This window comes from Oreochromis niloticus, linkage group LG7, assembly GCF_001858045.2.
Source record: "Oreochromis niloticus isolate F11D_XX linkage group LG7, O_niloticus_UMD_NMBU, whole genome shotgun sequence".
NCBI classification, from domain to species: Eukaryota; Metazoa; Chordata; class Actinopteri; order Cichliformes; family Cichlidae; genus Oreochromis; species Oreochromis niloticus.
Genome location: NC_031972.2, coordinates 43,403,605 through 43,419,779, shown reverse-complemented (window position 1 = coordinate 43,419,779; position 16,175 = coordinate 43,403,605). Strand labels below are relative to the sequence as shown.

At 38.1% G+C, this 16,175-nt stretch overlaps 2 protein-coding genes across 2 annotated transcripts; both read right to left on the bottom strand.

The window, feature by feature from the left end:
- Positions 1 to 646: 646 nt before the first annotated feature.
- Positions 647 to 7,823, bottom strand: api5 (apoptosis inhibitor 5). Its single transcript, XM_003455424.5, has 14 exons — positions 7,495 to 7,823; positions 6,884 to 7,045; positions 6,626 to 6,719; positions 6,476 to 6,541; positions 5,717 to 5,868; positions 4,968 to 5,174; positions 4,685 to 4,789; positions 4,019 to 4,108; positions 2,955 to 3,136; positions 2,709 to 2,802; positions 2,505 to 2,561; positions 2,241 to 2,320; positions 1,968 to 2,110; positions 647 to 1,290 (listed from the first exon to the last, which is right to left on the bottom strand). Exons 1-14 carry the CDS (start codon positions 7,564 to 7,566, stop codon positions 1,211 to 1,213), a joined length of 1,584 nt encoding a protein of 527 aa, XP_003455472.1. The 5' UTR covers positions 7,567 to 7,823; the 3' UTR covers positions 647 to 1,210.
- Positions 7,824 to 8,365: 542 nt separating this feature from the next.
- On the bottom strand, positions 8,366 to 16,157 carry samm50 (SAMM50 sorting and assembly machinery component). Its single transcript, XM_025908660.1, has 15 exons — positions 15,992 to 16,157; positions 14,609 to 14,719; positions 14,218 to 14,319; positions 14,039 to 14,126; positions 12,551 to 12,657; positions 12,256 to 12,386; positions 11,828 to 11,915; positions 10,889 to 11,017; positions 10,597 to 10,668; positions 10,408 to 10,494; positions 10,110 to 10,180; positions 9,630 to 9,673; positions 9,392 to 9,538; positions 8,907 to 9,048; positions 8,366 to 8,493 (listed from the first exon to the last, which is right to left on the bottom strand). The coding sequence occupies exons 1-15, from the start codon at positions 16,010 to 16,012 to the stop codon at positions 8,448 to 8,450; spliced, it is 1,386 nt and encodes a 461-aa protein (XP_025764445.1). The 5' UTR covers positions 16,013 to 16,157; the 3' UTR covers positions 8,366 to 8,447.
- Between the last annotated feature and the right edge of the window lie 18 nt (positions 16,158 to 16,175).

Below are 16,175 nucleotides of genomic sequence, written 5' to 3'. Positions count from 1 at the left end.
ACCCTGAGACTAAAAATGTAAAGCTAAAAATGCACAAATTGCCCCTTCTTATTATTATGACGCCTGCGTGCATGGAAAATGTGTGCATGTCTCAATGTGCCTAAAAGAAGCACATCCTCCACCACCTGGGTGTTTAAATAAAGTCTGTGTTTAAACAAGGCAGCAACTATTTATATTCCTTTCTATTACTGAGAGCCAAATTCTACCCTTTTCTTCTTCAAAGCTCTGAGACACAAACACACACACACACACTTACCAGATTGGGGAGGGGAAGACTGATGCAGTCATATAGACAGGGGAGAAGGTACTCGTGTGTATTCTATTTGTAGATGCCAGAAATCGTGGGCTAAATTTATCCCGTCTTCACTCTGGTTTGGTACGGATTTATGTGAGAGCCAACAGAAAAAGGGAAAAGGAAAGACAGGAGGGTGGAAATGCCAAATGGGATGAACAGGTTTGTGAGTGAAAAGGTGGTGGGGCAGAAAGAATGGAAGGAGGAGAATTCAACAAGCTTGGAAAAGGTTTCAAACTTTGATTCAAGTTTTGCTCTGATAAAAATCTGAAGATTTAGGGTGGAGGTGTTCTGTGTTATCCTGATGCGATACCAAATTTGCAATCTGACAACAAATACAACAAAAACTTATAGTTCATACTTCCATACAAGTTTATCATAAAAATCCAATGAAACTGCTTCATTGATTCATACAAAGTAGCACAATCAGCCAATTGAAATTAAACTCAAATAAAAAAAGAAAACCAAGATTAAATAAAACAGAAACAAAAAGCATTCATTAATATGTTGCAAAACAAGAGGATCATCATCTTTTTCTACTACAATCTGACAAAAATATTTATCGGTTACAACTTGGCAGTCTTTTGTTCCACAAAAATACACAGAATAATGTTTAAAACTCGAGGGGCAAAAAACACATTTACATTTTTTTATGATCACACATGAGAAGAATACAGGAAGTAAATGCTGAAGTGGCAAGTACAAAAGTCTGTTTTCTGATATTCTGAAGGCAGAATTCCCCTCCCCCTCCCGAAACAAAGCAAATAAAAATCCTCCATACAAGTGAAAGTAAAGGGTGGAAACCATTAAAAAAAAAAGTTAAGTAGATGAAAAATAGTCCGTGTTTGTGTGGAAAAAATCCTGATGTGATGCAGTTCTATGAGCAATATGTACTCTGCGTTTGTGTGTCCGCACGCCTCAGTAGATCCGACCTCGGCTCCTGTTGCCTCTGCCTCCGAAACCTCTTCCTCGGCCTCCTCTGAAGCCACCACGCTGCTCTAGAGTGAAAAATGTCGAAAACAAGTAGGTTAGTGTCATATTGGACTTCAATCAGGTTGTAAAAATGTCTTAACATGAGTGTGGCAATGAGCTGATGGAGAGTTGTGGGTCGTTGCCCAACATTGATACCTAAACTGATATTTATGTGTCAATGTACTGTGAACTTATTTGTATAGTAGTGTCAGTATCTGTAGACAAAGGGCAGGATATTTGGTGGTGGAAATGTTCTGGCTTACATTACACTGTAGTCAGAGCAGTACTAAGCACTGTCACTGAGCAGTCTTTGGCTACATGAAGTTCAGATGCAGTGTATCTTTTAACTGTATACTTTCTCCGAGTAGTAGTGTATAATCAATATCATGGGGCTACACACAGTTTTGTTTTGGAGGACTGTCTGGGTAAGTTGCACACTAGTAATTCTTCACTAGCCAAAGATGTCCACAAAATGACCCACACGTGAATTCCACTCAAGTTAAGGGTTCCAAGATTAACCCAAAGTCAAGTTAGTGTAATCAACCATGAAGTGAAGATATGGGCAGTTATCCAAAGTTATACTGCAGATTCCAGATACAGAAAGGAAATTCTATTTGTTTCCTCTTGCTGTGTGACATAAAATAAATAATTTCAACATGTGACACAACAGTGTAAAAACCCCAAAGTGCCACCAAACACTCACCATAGTTAAAGTTTCCAATGGAGGCGCTGTACTTGCCACTGGGAGGATTGTAGATCTGTCGCGCGTCCCTCCGGGACTGAGGAGAGATCTGTTTTTTTGTGCTGCCTCCTGATCCCATCTCCTCTGTTGATGGGCGCTTAGGCCTAAAAACAAGAAGAAAGGTATATGAAGCTTCAATTCAGATTCCACACATGAAGCCTCACTGCTACACTACAAGTATTTCTAACATCTCTGACTAGAAGTAGCATTAACAAGAAGGAGGAGCTGACTTACGCTACAGCCTCTGCCTTCTGTACAGGTTTCCAGGACAGAGTGACTGTGCTCTTGTATGATGGAGGGTTGTGGAAGAGATCCTGCAATGAAAAACAAACAACAAACCCAAACAATTAGAAGACAGAACACAGCAATCAGCAAATTACATTTTATTCATCTGGTTTATTAACTGACCACAAAATATAAGAAACCTAGTGTGGTTTATTAAATTAGACAGGCTCTTTTCTTTTCTGGCCACTCTGTGTTTCATGATGAACGCCTTACCTTGATGAGGACGTTGATGTTGTTTGTGATCTTGAGGGCCACCACTTTGATCTTGTTCTGATTACATAAACACAACTTAGTCAATGATACTTTACAGCAGGGCTGTTGAAAGAACAAAATTCCCCCTTTCTGAGCTGTCATTGATTGCTTAGTTAACTAGTTCCTAGTTTATTAAACAATTACATGTCAGCTGACAGATATTACCTCTTCAGTCTTTAGAGCATCTCCCGTCTTTCCTTGCAGTGCTACTCGCAGCTGTCTGATGTAAACTTGCAGGCCTCTGGCAAAATACTGTAACCTGTCAAACAGAAAGTACATTTAAATTAATAGTGACTCTATTAATTTAGTCAAAAGTGTGCTGATGATCTACATCAAACACAACAGACTTGCTAAAATTCACAATTTGTGTAAACCATTTGATTTTATCAACAAACTGAGTTCATCCCTCACCTGATCTTGAAGTCTTTCAGGCGCTCAGCGTCCACTTTGTCAAGAAGGAAGTCTGGCAGCTTCTTGCCCAGCTGGTGAAAGCTGTACAAGAGACACTCTACATAGCTGAACTGTAGTTTGGGTTCCTCGCTTGCCGAATTCTCACCATTCTCCACTTCTTCTGGTGGCAGCGGCATAAACTCCTAAATAAACAAAAAAGCATAAAAAATAATGAAAATATTATTTGGATTAGCGCAGCATTTGTCTGAGAACTTCAAACTTTTATGGTGACTTGAAATAAATGAATACAATGTTAGACTGATCCCTATTCAGACACTGGAAACATTTATCTGTTAAAACAACAACTAATGATGTACATGTATGTATCCATTATTGCAGCTGAGATCTGTACAGTGGTGAAATTCATAAATTTTACTCAGTCTGAGATAAGTGAGAATTTTAGGAAAAAAGCAAACAGGGTGTTGATTCAGACATGAAGCAGTGGTGGCAAAATATGACACATGCTAACATAATGTGAATGTAACATTAGTGGGGTATTTGGCAAACATCCAAACATTTCGGTCAACAAAATATTACAGTAACGTTTCAAACAAATGATCTGCCAGCATGTCAGTGTTTTCAGACAACTTTTTAATAAAAAGGAGTTTCTTTTTAAGTACATGGGAAGGTCATTCCTTTTTTATATATATATTTAACTTGGTATTGAGAATGGTTTAATTCTATTGGTACTGGTACTGATGACTAAATATTTGGTACTTTGACATCCCTAAAACAGACCATATCCTCCTAAGAACCAAGGAGAAAAAATAATTTTCCCACTTTTTTGTGATTTCCTTCCTCTTTAGTGCTTAAAGAGGCCACCCAAACACATGCAATATCAATGGAAAGCCCAGGATGCCCTCTTTAGTACATCTTTACTTAGCAGTAAAGATGAAAAAACTGAAATAAAATAAAATAAATAACAATGTTTCAGAATCTGAGGGAAACTACTGGTGGATTTGGATGATTCTGGTGCATTTCCATGTATTCCTTATTCAGTCCAAGTAAAACAGGACAAGTCTTACCAGCAGCTTGGTAAACAGCATGTTGAGGTTGGCCTCCAGCTTTTCCATATCTCCACAGAACGGACTCATCTCAGCCAGCAGCTTTAGCACCTACACAGAGACAGAGAGAGAGAGAGAGATTAGCAGATCTCAGTAATATGTAATATGCATTGCTAATGAGAAGCACTGTTACATGGTGCAGACTAACGACCCATTAGCAACATGCATTTGGCTAACACCCCTAACAGGTGGCTGTCATGCTGCCTTTGTTTACTACTACAACCACTCACCAAATGTCAAATGTTATGAATCTTGACCTCACACCAGTCACCATATTTGTCATGCCAGTCTACTTGCTTTGTGTGCACCGCTACTGGCAAAGCACCAGCAGAATGTTTTGGGTAGAATTACAGGTTTTCCACCAGAAAAGTCTGAGAGGGTGTGATCTGAATGTGGCTGAGGAAGTTTATGTTGTACTCAACATAGTGCCATCAATTTGCATATTAGGTGCTCTCATCTTTAGAGATCTCAGAGAGGGACACTAAGCAGGTTGATTTCCTCTTACAAGTTAATACTGACAATAAACAACCGTATACAACTACATAAGAGTGAGCGTGACACACTAACCAGCATTACATTTTAAACTCACTTCAGGATCACTCATTTACAGTTTAAAAAGGTACTCACTTCCAACTGAATGTCCAACTCAGCCACAGGACTTGTCAGGGTGCTGAGGTTTGGCAGGACGTGTTCACAGAAGTAGGTTACAAAACGTGTGGAATGGACATTTTTCTACAAGAGACAAAAGAGAGACAGGAAAAAAAAACAAAAACAAAAAAATGACTAATTATATAAAGTAACATAACTCAAAGTAAAAGTTTTAACTGAATAGACCGATAAAACAAAAGCTTCTTATAATGAAATGATCTGATTTTAAACACCTCTGCTTTAAAGTGCATAAGTTACTTACAGAGAACAGCGGTAGGGCCTGGCGTGTGCACTGCAGCAGGCGGTCCACAGTGTCGGGGTCAGCTGGGTTGAGGGCCTGCTCCAGGAAAGCTTGCTCCACCACCAGCTCCACCAGCTGCTGCCTCCCATTTACAGTCTGCAGTACCCGTAGACCCGACACTACACGCATCAACAGCACAAACTCCTCTCCTGTCACATCCTCCATCACCTGCAAAGAAGACAAACAACTGCTCAGAATGTGTTCTTATCTTGGATGTGTTATGCAAAAATGTTCATTTGTGACTTTTTGCAACTTGTCGGTTTTTGTTCCTGCAGCCAACCAAAACTTGGTCAACAAAGATTTTTTTTGCAATGCTAAATGTATGGTCCAATACCTCCTGGACAGCTTTAGTGTCAACATTAAAAAAATTTCAGATTTCCCCCAACAAAGGACCACTAAGGATAGCTCAGTTTCAATGAAAGTAGCCCATAGGCAAGTGAGAGAAACTCACCTCTGCTTTTTAAGGTCATACCCTAAACAACTGCACTTAAATGGATTAAACAAGAGTTGAGTGATTCACATCACAGGTTCACTAGTCAATGTCATTAATTAACAAAACAAAGGCAAAACTATCAGCCACACCCAAAACAATCAGTACTCTATACACACCCCTAGTCCGGACAGCCATGTGTCTTCTCATGTAAATTACCCGTGTTACATTCAGGCACAGAGAAACTTACACCTGAACGATCACTCGTTAATCTACAAACCTTCTTTGTTTCGGCAAAGACGTACTCCTCCACCTCCTTTGTCATGACATCCTCTGGCAGGGTCTTCAGTTTAGTTGATAGAAACTTGATGGCCCTTTCTCTCACTATATCCTCTCCCTGCAGGATCTGAGAGAAGAGTCCCCCAAGGGTTCCTGAATGACAAAAAGAAAAAACAATTTAAAAATATTGTGATATATATGGAGTGTCCTCTCTGAATAAACAGGTAACACATGTGTCACAGCATGATATCATGCACAAATATAGTGTGAATATATAAATATATTCTCAGGTAAATGTTTGCACTCCAATATCCCAGGCTTATAAGCTATATGAGATGGATAATCGACCTGATCCTGAGTGTAATTGAGCCCATTGTGCTGGCTCTCAAGATGTAATTGAATGTGATTTGAGTGAGACTGACTGATCAAGCAGGGTTGCAAAGATTTGTACAGAATAAGAATTTTATACAAAAGGCTTTATCCCCATTGCAGCTCTTGATGTTGACCTGCTACTTTGTGTCAGGCTTGTTTCTGTGTTTATGTTGTAAAAATTTAAAGGGTCATTCTATTAAAAACTTTTGCTCAAGTGACATAATATCCAAAATTCATTTTACTTCTTTGGAACCATGGCTGTGATAGGTTAACATTATTTTATTCACACTAAACAAACAAAATAAACAACAACAAAAAAAGTCAGTTTTAATAATTAAAACAGGCCTAGCTACATTTCAGTTTTGCCCCAGGGGAAAAAGAAACTTACCCCTGGCATCCATCTTGAAGATAGAAATAAGTGCTGCATTCACTTGGTTAAACTCTGCCGTATCATCTGGAAGCACAAAAACGTCAACAAACATTAGCAGAGATCAACAATACTGTTGGGGTATGAGTAGCTTTTGTGAAAAATTGTTACCTGTCTGAAGAAGCTGGGTGAGAATATCTGCAACTCTGGGGATGTTGTCACCAGTTGCAAAGCGCGGGAGCTCTTTGATGGCCTGTCGTCGGATCTGGTCAATGAAAAGTACACAGAAAGAGAAATAAAAATTAATACTGTGAACACATTCAATCCCTGAAAGACGTCCAATATCAATCTGGAAACAGACAAATCAAAATTTGCAGCTACTGTTGACGGTATTTAGGTTCATGGCTACATGTGTTAGTTAATACTCACCGAAACATCCTCATCTTCACAGAGATCTAGTTGGGCATTAATAGCTGCATCTGCAAGTTCAGGAAAGCTGCTGAAGAACTTGGGAATAAACTGTGCTGCCAGACGCTTCTCCTTGGGGCCACCCTTCACACCATCCACGATTACCTGGTAGGCATCCTTGTGCTGCAAAATGATGGTACATTACAGTCTACATTACACAATGAGTCTTTAATAACGCTTTCATTTAGCTGAGATTTATCATTGTTTCTGTAGATCACAACAAATGAACACGTATAGTATAACATCCTAAATGAGATAGATCGCGGTGAAATCTGAATCAAACTATAGCCACTTCCCATTTGTGGCCTAAAGTATTTTGCGAGTGGAAAAGTTTAAACTTCAACTTAAAAATAATGAATGTAGTAGTAAACTTGGTTTGGCTTATGGATCGCCACGGCGAAGCTATTAACATTAGCCCGGTCATTACTATAACTAGCTACAGTTAGCTTAGCACACACAAACAAATGTTATGTAAACCAGAAAAGTTAGCAACGTTGAAAGTAAAACAATACACTGCTGCAAGGTAACAGAACTATGTTCAGTTTAAAACATACTAGGCGACGTTTATTTACCTGACTGAGGTTGTCCTTGGCATCAGCAAGGATCCCGTAGCTACGATAGAGATCCTCAATTGTGACCGCCATCAGCGTGATTTCAAGTGACTGCTGCTCACAGATAAGACCTCTGAAAAATCCACAAAGTAAAACCCGTCGCAGGTTGCTTTTGCTCCGCGTCGGACGACTGCGAAACAAACAACGCCGTAATGTGGAGAGTTATCTTGTCAGGAAACAGGACGGAAAGATGAAATTTCGAGAATTCCGTGAATGAATACCCCCTACTGCCTGTCTTCTTCGCGCTACTCTCTGGCGTGCTGGCTAAAAAAGCTACGGAATACCGAGTACAGCGCATGCGCGGGTTTGGCCAATCGCATAGCGCCAGCAGGCACGTGACATGAGTGTGCGCCAAATCGATGCGCACAAACTACTCATGTTAAGAAGAGGTGTGGTCTGTGGACCTAAACCTAGCATAAACAGGTAATACCTTAACTAATAAGTACGGGTAACGTAATACTATTTTTTTTGGGTGTAATGCCCCTTATATATAAATATTTTTTTGTTTTACACTGCTTGTATAGGCATATACTTACACATTTATGTTTCTTTTAAAAAAAAAATATTTCTAATCAGCCACACAAAAGTTCTAGTTGCACAAAAGGAAGGAGGCAGTGGTTTAAGGCTGAATGCCCATCAGTTTGTAGCATGTATTTGTATATGACCACATGGCAAAGTTACAGGTCTTAATTTAGTCTTTGGAAATAAAGACCCAGGTTCATAGAGCTTTCTTTGTCCATCCGTAACCAGTTTTGTGGCATACTCAGGGTCAGCTCTCACTAATGTAATGATAAGAAAAAAAGGAAAAAAAAAACAGAGATCACAACAGAAAGTCAGTGCAAATAGTTTTATTGAACTAAACTGGTTGCAACAATTCTGTACAAGCAATTATCTGGCAGGAAAGAAATGCAGTTTCATAAGAATCTGATTCCCGCTCCAAACTGGACCCCGTCACATATCCTGCAAAGACAATAAAGAATCATTGAAATGTAGTTGAAAGACACTTATTATCTTATTTCTGTTGCACATCATTACAACTGCAATGTCATACAGAATTTTTTTAAGTAATCCATTTCTTAATTTTCCTATAGCAATGTTCTGACACTGTTTCATACTTGCCAAACTTAGAGTGATAAGTTCTTTAGTGTCACATTTAAACAGATCTGTAATGTACAGTAAATTAATTAGTGACGTTAAAGAAACCACCACTATACTTAATTTGATTGTTGTCAGTTAGACTGTGTTGCTCTTTTCAGACTAAAATTCATCATTCATCATCTATTTACAGCAATTCTATTGGCCTAATATGTCTTTAAAGAAACCGTAAAGTCCCAATCAGCTTATCTTAGACTAGCTGATGTAATTAGCATTACCTGTCTCCACTCTGGACTCCCATGGGAATGCAGTAATTCAGCTCAAGCCTGGCAATGTTCCCCAAGCGCAGCACAATGCCCAGTCCATATGACCAACGTATACATTCAGCCAGTTTCTTCAAATGTGCTTGTGGACCCTCACCTGAGCAAAAATGTACATATGAACTCAACCATATAGGCAAATGCATGTATTCATAATCTGAGTAATACTTGTCCTAACAACATAAAATCCCAATCTGCTCTTGATAGAAATAAGTTTAAGAGAGAGATAAGATAAGATAAGATATATAATAGAATAAGATACTATATACAACAGAATAAAAAACACTATGTTGTCAGAAAACAAAATTACACTTAGTGTTATTGCACATTAACCAAGTTCAAAGTGAGCCAAACTGAATTAAAAAGTTCAGTCACAAATCTCAAGGTCTGACCAAGATCTAGCATGATTAAATAACAGGTGCTCAACTGTTTTAAAAGCTCACCATAGTTGAGGTTACAAAGGTTCCCAGCATTGAGGAAGAAGTGGGTTCGGAAGAGGTCACCAAAGCCTCCCATGCCTGGTCTGAAGGGTAGAGGGGTGTAGAGGTGGAGGCCTCCAGCCCAGTAGGCTTCTCCCCCCAGGTAGTCGCCTGCCATACCAGTAAAGCCAGCACATAACCTTTCAATTAATCATCAAACTTCATTCTGTTACCAAGCAGCTTATCTGAGGTAATGCCTCACCTTCACTCTGTGGGCCCATACTGGTGGGGCCGCCAAGATAGAACCTAGAATATCAAAAAAGTACAAAACACACAAAAAATTTATATTAAACTGAACTTTATATGTCTTTCCCTATAGCAATCGGAAAAGGCTCCAGCCCACCCGCAACCCTGAATTGGATAAGTGGAAGAAAAGGATTGATGGATGGTTTTAGGAATAAGACCAGATAGTTTCAAATTTTGAGCCACACCAGAGTCAGACAGTCATTAAGGGAGTCAGATAAATCTGCTTTGAATTAGAAAAAAATATGCTATTTGTAACTCCAGAAGCTGCCCAAGTTTCCCATTTTAAAAGTGATCTTTTAAAGATTTAAATGCTAACCCCTATAGCTGTTTATGTAGACAAATATGGACAGCAACATCACTTTCAACAGTCTAATTTACAAAGCTCTAGGACAATCAAACCTCTGGTTAATAATGCCAGTGTGCTGTGAGTTTTTACCTGTCTGCTATACTTGTTGGCTTATCACCAATGGGTAGAAGCAAACCACCCCACAATGAGGCAGAAAGGACCTGAGGGAAAAATTCAGTGTTTAGTCAAGTTGAATCAGCAAAAAGAGGCCAGCTGTTAACAGGCTATTTTTTCATTACCTTATTATTGCACATCAATAATCATTAACCATAAATAGTCAATGAGTTGGCTAGTAAAGCTATCTAATCAGCATAACAGCCTTTATAACAGGCTAATTTTAGGGAAGATTTTGTGGCAACTGACTGAAATGTAAAATGAAAAATCTCACTGAGTCCCAGAAGAGTGTTTTGTTGAGCTGGATCTCAAAGTCTTCCTTTAAGAAACTGGCATCTCCCCCAGTGTAACCAGCAAGTTCCTACGCAACCACCAAACAAAATGTCAAACTTGTGTATGATAATAGTCACTAACCTTCTACATAGCATTTAAAATAGATCCAATTTAGCGGTAAACAACAAACCTGATGGATCTTCAACAGACCACCCTTCCTGGGAAGGATGGAGGAGTTTCTGGTGTCAATCACCATAGCATGCTGAAATTCAAAACATCATATTTGCAGGTTTATTTTTACAGAGCCTTTGAGAAGATTCGGGCTTTTTCCATTTTTCAAAATAAGCATTTAACGTGATACTAAAGAACAGGTTTGCATGAATTGTCTGACAGATAAGCTCATGAAAATATGCAGGGATTTTAAACCTCATTGTAAATCAAATAAATTTTAATTTAAAAACAAAAAACAAACAAACAACTACCGAGAGTGAGGACTTCAGAGAATGGCCGCTCTCCTCCCGTATAGAAAAGGATGCAGTGCGGGCCAGACAGCCAAGCTCTCTCCATACTCCTTCCCACTTCAGGGTTTGGCTGGTCTTCCACACAGGGAACTATGGGTGGTAAATTGATAATCAGATGTCAGTTAATAACTTTTGTTTGTATAGAATTCAACTCTGTATAACCACAGTCTATACATAAGAGAAGGCCACTTTGATATCAGCGATCGATTAGTGAGGCCCTATTGTGAAAGCATTTTCACGGTTGATTCCTGATTGTTTAGGAAGTGGATGAAACGAACGATGGGTGGATCTGATTGAAAAACAAAAGAACAATGGCGTCTGAAATGGTAACGACTGTCAATCACACGACGACGGCACAGCCTAAAGCAGTTAATAGCGGCTGTAATGTACAAAATCAAAGTCTTGTTGAAAAGACTTCAAACATGTGACCTAGTCTTTAAACTTACCAGGAAATTGTTTACGGAGTAAGCCAAATGATCCATTTTCCACTTCTATACAATCAAACTGCTTTTGGCAAGCAGAGGAGGTGCCTGCTGCTGGTGATCAGGTTTATGGCTCTTCAGAATTTGCTTGACTTTCCAGAAGCTACATTCATTTTTTTTTATGTCTACATGTATAACATAGCAGTTTCCTTACAAGTAATAAAGAATAATGATTAAATAAAGGTATATGAAATGCTAGAGGCAACATGTTTGTTGTCCAAACTATGTCTTTGGAGAAAAACTGCAACTCAGAAATGAACTTTATGGTACTTAAAACATTTTTATACTTTCTGGTATTTTTCTTAAACTCATCTATTAAAAATATTACTAAAATGTGTTAATTCATTAAAACCGTGTTCATGAATGTTCCAGTTTAAATAGGTTTAGTTATACAAAACATAAATAGGCAGGTATTTACGCTGAGTTCTGCAGATATGCCTCGATCCGTCTCCCTCAATGAACTCCATGGAAACTGACCTGTGACTTTGTAGGCGTTCAAAGTGATACTGAAAATGATATGAAGAGAGGAAAACATCAGTACAATAATGCTAGAATTTCTTTGCAATTACAAAATACACCTACTGACAGTTATGGTAAAGAGTGCTCAAACATTTACCTACTTAATCCTCAATGTCAACAGCATAGTGAGGTTACTTATAGCAAAAGAACAAGTACTCATGCCAACAGGGTAGAGAAACATGTATAATATTATGATTTAGTACATTTTAAAAGTTTTAATTTTCTAGACTAAAAAAATTAAAATTCTACTGTTTAACTTGTTGCTACATTAATATTGGGTGACTCAATACAGGCAATACCTATGTGCACATCATTTTCATAGCTTACTTGCGTTCAAAGTTTCCTGGTTGGGGTTTGAAGACAGACAGACCGTATGATGTCTCTTTGGTACCATAGGAGAACTGGAATGTCAGTTTTTCTGCCCGACCCAATACATTGGGTAACTTCAGGCCCAGTACCTGAAATGAAGGAGAATCAACAAACTGATCAGCATTTCCCTAATATTTATAATATTCAAAACACATTTAACTAAACAGCTGCATAAACACATACAGAGAAAAATGTACAACACTGCATTACTTTCAGAGAGTGGAAGATGACATAAGCCCTTTTTGGCACTAACCATACTGCCTTCATTGTTTCCAACCATGGTGTTGTAGCTGCCTGTCATACGTCTCAGCTCTGTGACCTCAAAGGTCACATCAAGGCCATTAGGAAGAGCATCCTCCCCTGAAGAGAAAGAAAATCAAAATATCTAACTGCTATACATTTACTCAGAAGCAATGACATCAGTGCAGTACCAGTAAGGAAGTATTCGAGTTCTTTCTAGTTACCTAGTTTTCGTATTAACTACTTGTATAAACTGATGTGGACTGTGTGTGAGCAAACTGCAGAAGTCCAACAATTTGCTTTTTAAGAGAGTAACAGCTTTTTCTGCTGTGTGCCGCTGTAGACACAGCAACCTTCATATGGTAGAGACATGCATTGGCACATTAACCAGCTTCTATAACTCATTTAAGCCTTTAGCTAAAACTAGAGACCTCAGACCAATGTTGTTTCACTTCATGGACTCAAGTTTTGCTAACTCTAGTTGCCACTATAGATGTCAGTAGTCTTGGTATTCACATTCTTTTTTGAAAGAGAAGCAACAATATCTTAGGGTGTTCATCATCTGTTCTGTAGATGGAGTGCTAATTGCTAAAATGAAAAACAAATTAACAAGAAATAATATCCTCTTTTTGCACAGATTTTAGGGACTAGGGTGTCTTTTACTTTGCTTTAAATATGATGAGATTATATGTTCTAAGAATATACTTATTTTGCATTTACAGAAAGGGGAAAATTGGAGGAAATTTTTTTTTTTAATTATGTAGTTATCATGCATTGGTTTTATTTCTCCAGCCCACTTGAGATCAAATTGGCATGTATATGGTCCATGACCTAAAAATGAGCTTGAATAATGTATTCAGTCTGAACAGTAAGATCACTTGTCTGCTATTAGTCAAAATAACTTGTGTTTATACATTACTGTGACTCAGAAAATGGGCTGGCCATATTTTAAGACACATGTATTCATAAATACAGCATTTCAAAAAGGTTCAGTTACTTTTTCTTGCCACTATATCTCACATGAATAAGCCTGCAATTGGACAGTCATAACTTTTAGTTTTATGTGTGGACAACAAAGAAGAGCATGTGAATAGCTGTCTATGGAGTAAATCTGTGTGGAGAAGAATTTGAACAGATGCACAAAATCTGTGTGTTAATCAGTTAAAAGAATATATTAAAAAACACTTACAAAGAAGTATGAGGCAGGATGTTAAATACTTAAACTCCACACTTGATTGCAATGGTCAAAATTTAGTGTCAGAACTATTCATATTTACAGCTTGTGTGCATGTATATATTAGACTCTTTAACAAAAAGAAATATGAGTTAAATAGAGATATGAATGAACAAGCACTTCCATGGTCAACATTTTTCATCACGTGAATAGGTTGGCTTTCTTTCATTTCTTCTTATATGTTTGACATAAAGACTTAATTGTAATATGTCTGATATGTAATCATTACAAAGACATTTTTGAAGACCACACAGTGACTGCCAGTACCTCGTGAGGTGTCGATAACAACTTCAACTTTTCTGAAGATCCCGAGACGCAGAAGTTTCTGTCGGGCTTCATGGGACTTTCGCATAACCTGCACAACAGATTGAACCATGTGTTACAACTACTCACAAGCATAAGCTGAACAGGAAACAATCATTTCACACAAATTAACATGTACCTACATCAATCAAGTTCTTTGCCTGGAAAACATCTGAGATTTCATAAGTCAGCAGGTCCTCCTTGGTTCTTCCAAGCCCGTCTATATGCACTCGTTGAACCACAACCTGAAAAACAGAGAAGCCAGAAGCACAAAAAAATTATAAGAGAAAAAAATACACATTTATTTATATATTTGTATGTACTTACAAAAATGTTATTATTTACATAAATTGGCTAATTGTAATTTATATATATATAATTCTAAATAATATTAAAATAATGATATTGGCAAGAAAACACATTTTTTAAGAGTTAGCAAGCAGAGTGTAATTATAGTGTAAAGACAGGTATGGCAATTTGACAGTGGTAATCAGAGTACGTCCCATTTACAATCTGGCACAGAATAAATCTTACATCTTTATTTTCAAGAACTTCTTGCTTCGGCTCTTGCTCCATCTCCGGAGCATCAATGTCATCAGCTTGAACTCCTAACTCTGGCCCATGCATGGGCAGAGGGTCTAGGCTCTGCAGGACAAAGTAAAATGGATATATTGGATAATTGGACAATTGGATATATAATTACTTCAGAGAATGTTTTACTGAACAAACAAAAAGGACTGTGAAATTAATTGTGCATATATGTGAATATGTGCATAGAATTTAATTAATTTTTTTACAGGGTGATTCAGGCTTGGGGCTCTTTTATACTGTTGGGGACACTGAGGTCAGGTCTGTGGAAATACTTCTAAAAGGTTTCATAAAGGGAGTTATAATAATTAACTAATTAATTAATTTAAAAAAATGTTCTCCATCATTTCCAAAATTCAGAGGAAAAAAATCAAAACAGCCCAATAGCTGAATAACACAAACAAGGAAGATGTGATTATTTGGATAACATAGAAAAAGAGCAAGTTTGGCAACCAAACTATTTAAACTACTTACAACTGAATTGGATGTAAATAGTTGAAATAGTTAATGCAAAAAGATTACCATTTTGTTGTTATTATAACTTATTAAAGCATGTCAGTAAACCGCATCTCTCAGGCCCTGGATGTGAGTCCAACTTCCCAGTCCTGCCATTAGTAAAACTACATTTGATTTATGGCTATACTTCATTTTCACAATAAATTTCACATCTTTAACAAAAAAATAACATTATTGTAAGTATGTAGTTATATTTTTAACTCCACAGTTCACATCTCAATAAACTGTTTATTGGGTAAACAGCATGTTTGTGTGGGGCACATCACCAATGCTGACAAGAAGTCTCAGTTTTAAAGATATGGTATCATAGATCAAACATGTGAGACATTGCCTGAATATGTGGGTGACAAGGGACAAAAATGTTGTGCAGTCCCACACAAACTGGGACACTTCGTTACCCTATTCAAATATGACCCATTTATTAATAAACCCATACCCACAGCCCTGTACCAGATAAATACATAATATAATAGGTACAGCAGTGCAAAAAAACCCTCACTTATGTTCATTAAGCACACGAAAGCCTTTCAAACTGCAGCAAAAGAAAAGACACCACTAGCATGCTATGAGTCTAAAACACACAGTTGGAATAGCTTCTTAGCATTTTACCGTGGTTAATAAAAAACTACAACTTGTGGCCTGGATTAATCCAGTCTCTGTGTAGTGAGCTGAATGCCTGAGCCTTGTTTGTATCTTGTTGAATTACAGTGCAGAGGGCCTCTCACTCCAGCAGCCGCTCTGTCAGATAACTCACTTAAACACAGACACGGAGGTCAAAGTCCCAGTTCGCACGTTTAGCGGAGTTTTGCTTACCCTGGCATGGACGGTGCCCATGCTGAGCTCCGCAGGGCGCTGTCCCGGCAAAAAATGACGAAACTTTGAGACGAAAAAGATAAACTAATTTAACCTACAAGTCACCGGAGAAAGGCGAGGAACCTCCGTATAAGGACGCGGACATGTCACTTCCTGACCACGCCTTCTACCGGTGCGCATTCAA